General features: G+C 46.6%; 1 protein-coding gene across 2 annotated transcripts; it reads right to left on the bottom strand.

Moving 5' to 3' along the window:
- Positions 1 to 320: 320 nt before the first annotated feature.
- Positions 321 to 3,723, bottom strand: LOC125983659 (peripheral myelin protein 22). 2 transcript variants are annotated; one of them, XM_049745114.2, is made up of 6 exons: positions 3,520 to 3,723; positions 3,347 to 3,413; positions 2,815 to 2,904; positions 1,432 to 1,525; positions 1,214 to 1,354; positions 321 to 1,099 (listed from the first exon to the last, which is right to left on the bottom strand). In XM_049745114.2, exons 3-6 carry the CDS (start codon positions 2,890 to 2,892, stop codon positions 942 to 944), a joined length of 471 nt encoding a protein of 156 aa, XP_049601071.1. In that variant the 5' UTR covers positions 2,893 to 2,904; positions 3,347 to 3,413; positions 3,520 to 3,723; the 3' UTR covers positions 321 to 941. The 2 variants fall into 2 exon arrangements, with proteins under 2 accessions (XP_049601071.1, XP_049601070.1); XM_049745113.2 differs by lacking the exon at positions 3,347 to 3,413 and having other exon boundaries at positions 3,520 to 3,721.
- Between the last annotated feature and the right edge of the window lie 410 nt (positions 3,724 to 4,133).

Below are 4,133 nucleotides of genomic sequence, written 5' to 3'. Positions count from 1 at the left end.
CTCAAAATTGCCCCGAGGTGTGAGCGTGAGTGCAGATGGTTGTTCATCTTTGTTTCTCCCACATCCCAAAAACATGCTTGGTAGGCCGATTGAGCACTCAAAATTGCCCCGAGGTGTGAGTGCGGATGCTTGTTCATCTTTGTGTGCCCTGTGAGTGGCTGTCAACCGGTCCCCAGCCTACTGCCCGATGACTGCTGGGATAGGCTGCAGCACACCCGCAACCCCAGTGGGGACAAGCGGTATGGAAAATGAATGGAAGGATGTTTCAAACATTCCAACTGCACATTAATTGGACAAGAGTACTTGTATCAAGACAATGCTTTACTCAAGTGAAGGTTTATTTGGAAGAATACTGACAGTACTTGAAACGTGATGCTTACATAGAGCAAATTAAACATAGGACACAGCACACTTGCCAAGTAGATAAAAGAGGCTATACATTTCAAGAATAGCAAAAAACAACAACAAAAGAGCACCATTTTTATCAAAAGTAAAATGCAACACTTTTATTTGGAGTATCAACACACACACAGCATAAAAAGACACTTCACGATACAATTGCTGAGTTCCTTCTGGAAGCGCCCCTTTTGGCATAGGCGCATTATTACAAGCACTAAAACAAAGACGAGAAAGCCTGAAGCGTAATATCTGGCGGACACACAGCTGCATGCCATGTGCAAGACACACGCACGCTTCCTAACAACAAGTGAGACAATGTGAACAACACTATATACAACACAACATGGAAAAATGCTATAAATATGTCTAAAGGCCACAGACGCTGCTTCGCAATGGCATGAGAAGAGCAGTTTGGACACGGGTTTAGGCCGATGCGCGTTGCGCTCTCATCTGCGTGGTGTTGGTCTGTGGGCAGAAGGCACAGTGCGACCCCCCCCTCCTCCTCATCTTCTTTCACCCTCCTTCGCCACGCATGCTCTCCCTCATTCCTTCTTCCTCAGCACGATGTAAATGAGGCCGCTGATGAGGCAGAGCGGGAAAGCCACCCAAGCCAGCACGTAGGCGTAGCCCAGCTGTGACTCAGGCAAGTCGTCCGCTCTCATCACCGTGTAGATGATGGCCCCGCACATCACAAACAGACCTAATGCAAGGAGACAGGCCATTGCATTTGCATTCATGCGAGCCTTGGTCACAAAGGCCGCGCGGTGCATCTACGCCAAACGGAGATGACCGAATAGGACTAGTGACAACTCACTGGCTAAGATCTGGAAGATGGCGGTGAAGAAGAAGCGGCCGCCCTTCACCAGTTTGAAGAGCTGGAACACAAACGCCACCAGCGAGAAGAAGCAGAAGAGCACGGCCAGGATCATCAGAGCCTGCACCGCCTGGATCCAATCTAGTACACACACAACGCACGTGGCATGATGGCATGTGCACATGGGTGCAATCTTGTTTGCCTTTTCACTTGCAGACCTTCGTTGCTGGCCGGCGTGCACTGGTAGGCGACATCATTGCTCAGGCAGTTGTACCACAGGTCCCGGCTGACGTCGCCACCTACGGTCCAAGCCTGCTCAACACACGGAGGGAGACGGTAGCAGCACAAGGAGAACCCCGTCGTGTCGTGTTAGCTGACACTTGCAAAGGGTGGCGGCGGGGAGGCCAACCTTCAGCAGCGTAGTGCCACCTAATCAAATCCAATTCCAATAATGCAATATATACCGTATTTGCCGGTGTATAGGTCGACTCGGTGTATAAGTCGACCCCCTAAAATTCGACGGAAATTTACGATTTTATGATATATCCTTTGTATAAGTCGAGCTCAATTGTTGCATTATATTAAACTTCAAAATTCAATATGCGAAATTTATTGACGAAATGTGTTCAAATTCCGGGAGGCCGTGCGCATGCGGCTGTTTATAAGCACCGCGGAGGGGATCGCGGAGCCTCATTCGACTTCCAGCGGCCGGCGAGCTCGCGCACGCCGCCCGGCACCAACGGGAGGCCGGAAATAGCTCCAAGCCGAGCGGATCGGCACTTTATAAGCACCGCTGAGGAGATCGCGGAGCCTCATTCGACTTCCAGCGGGCCGCGCACTCGCGCACGCCGCCCGGTTCAAATTTTCTAAGTGCAACGCACAATGAGATGCATGAGAAACGGCCTTGGTTACCATCACATTTGAAGCGATGAATACGAAGTTAAATTTTATGACTCGGTGTATAAGTCGAGGTCGATTTTTTTCGGCCGATTTTGGATCGAAAAAGGTCGACCAATACACCGGCAAATACGGTAGTAGATACTGGTACAAAATATGGTATACCAAATATCTTAAAATAATCAACAGAAAAGTGTCAATGTTGCATTTTTTAGGGATAAAAAAAATCCTTCGTCCACACAATATGGTAATCTCAAATAATGTATAAAATAATTAAAAATAAGTGTAAATAACTGATTTTTTTTTTTATTGGAGGAACTGCGGTGTCATAACATAGCCGATACTGAAATGATATCATCATTATAATTAAAATGACATATTTAAAGGATTTCTTTAAGCAAACGATTATTTTGAAGGAAATGCGGCACCATAATAAAATATAAGATGCAGTGGAGCATCAATAATAACAACAGTTCAAAAAACGGAGAAATATGTAAATGAACGATTGCATTTTAAAATACAGTACACGGAACAGCGGCGGAATATCATCAAATCGTTTTACTACTAAGAATGAATTGTATATTTAGTTAACACTGAAAATCATACTTTGATTATAAAAGTAACACAATACACAGAAGAGAGTAAATGAAATGTTTCTTTGAGCCATTCAAAATTGTCGACGTAAGACACAGTTGCAAACTTACACTTGCTGCTGTGGACACGATGAGAAGGATGAGGATGATAACGTGCAAGATGAGCACTCCGAGCAGGATGGGCAGCATTTTCAAGTGGTTCTGTCGGGGAACGAACAGAAAGACAAGCTTGGGAAGACATTGAAACAAATACGTACTGTCGGTGGGAGAAAAAATAAATAAAATCAATGCACTGCGGGCCTTCGACGTTAGGCGGCGACATTTCCTGACTTGTGGCCATCAAACGCAATGTTTTCGTCTGCAAGTATCCACTTACATTGCCGACGTAAAAACTGCAAACTACGAGGAAATGTTTCAAGCGTTACTTTCCACCCGTATTCGACCGCCGAGGTGGGGTACATAAGCTGACTTAGTTACTCCCTCAAAAGGGAGATCGAAACCGGAGAAAGTTCAAGTGACGGCGCCCGCCAAAGTGTCTTCTTGGAAACTGGAAACCGACGATGCAAACTCTTCACTAACTTGATGAAATGTATACTCTACGGTAAAAAAAAAAAAAAAGGAAAAAAAAAGCCCCTTCAAATACCCGTCTAGTGTTTGGACATGTCCGAAACGCTCGAGTTGAAATCCGGAGAGAGGAGGCGAAGTTACTGCTGCATGGTTCCGAGACGACGCGCGGGGGGTGGTGGTTTCGGGGGGCAACAACAAAAGTAACAAATCAACACAGAAGTAAAAACAAATCCTAAAGTCCAAACTTACAAAACGTTTCCTTGAAAGCGGGAAAAAAAGAGCAAAATAGTTGAAGTCTCGACTCCTCACGAACTCGAACGTCTCCCTCGCTCGCTGCGATTCCAGATGTGGCTCTCACGCCCCAGTCGGACTTTTTCTGGGCCGGAGAACACCGCCCCAAAGGGGCCCGCACGTCATCATCATGAGCACTCCACCACTCCAATCCACAAGCCACGGCTTTGCTTTGCTCTCTCTCTCTCGCTCTCGCTCTCTCTCTCTCTCTCTCTCTCGCTCTCGCTCTCTCTCTCTCTCGCTCTCTCTCTCTCTCTCTCTCTCGCTCTCTCTCTCTCTCTCTCTCGCTCTCGCTCTCGCTCTCGCTCTCGCTTTCTTTCTCCGTCTCTCCCCTTCTCTCTCTCCCTCCTGTTCTCTCTTTGTCTCTTTTCCTTTTTCTTTAACTCGTGCTACACATCTCAGTGGTAAGCCAATTTGCGTGCTCCCCGACCGCATGGTGTCAAACTCAAGGCCTGGGGACCAGATTCGTCCCGCCACACCATTTTATGTGGCCCGCAAAATTAAAATCATTAGTGTCAACTCAATGTTTCTCGTTAAAATACCAAAACTCAAAATTGTCTTCCCTTTTAACA

The sequence above is a fragment of the Syngnathus scovelli genome, chromosome 16, assembly GCF_024217435.2.
Source record: "Syngnathus scovelli strain Florida chromosome 16, RoL_Ssco_1.2, whole genome shotgun sequence".
In the NCBI taxonomy this organism is placed as follows: Eukaryota; Metazoa; Chordata; class Actinopteri; order Syngnathiformes; family Syngnathidae; genus Syngnathus; species Syngnathus scovelli.
The sequence above is the reverse complement of the archived record's forward strand: the minus strand, read 5'-3'. Positions and strand labels throughout refer to the sequence as shown.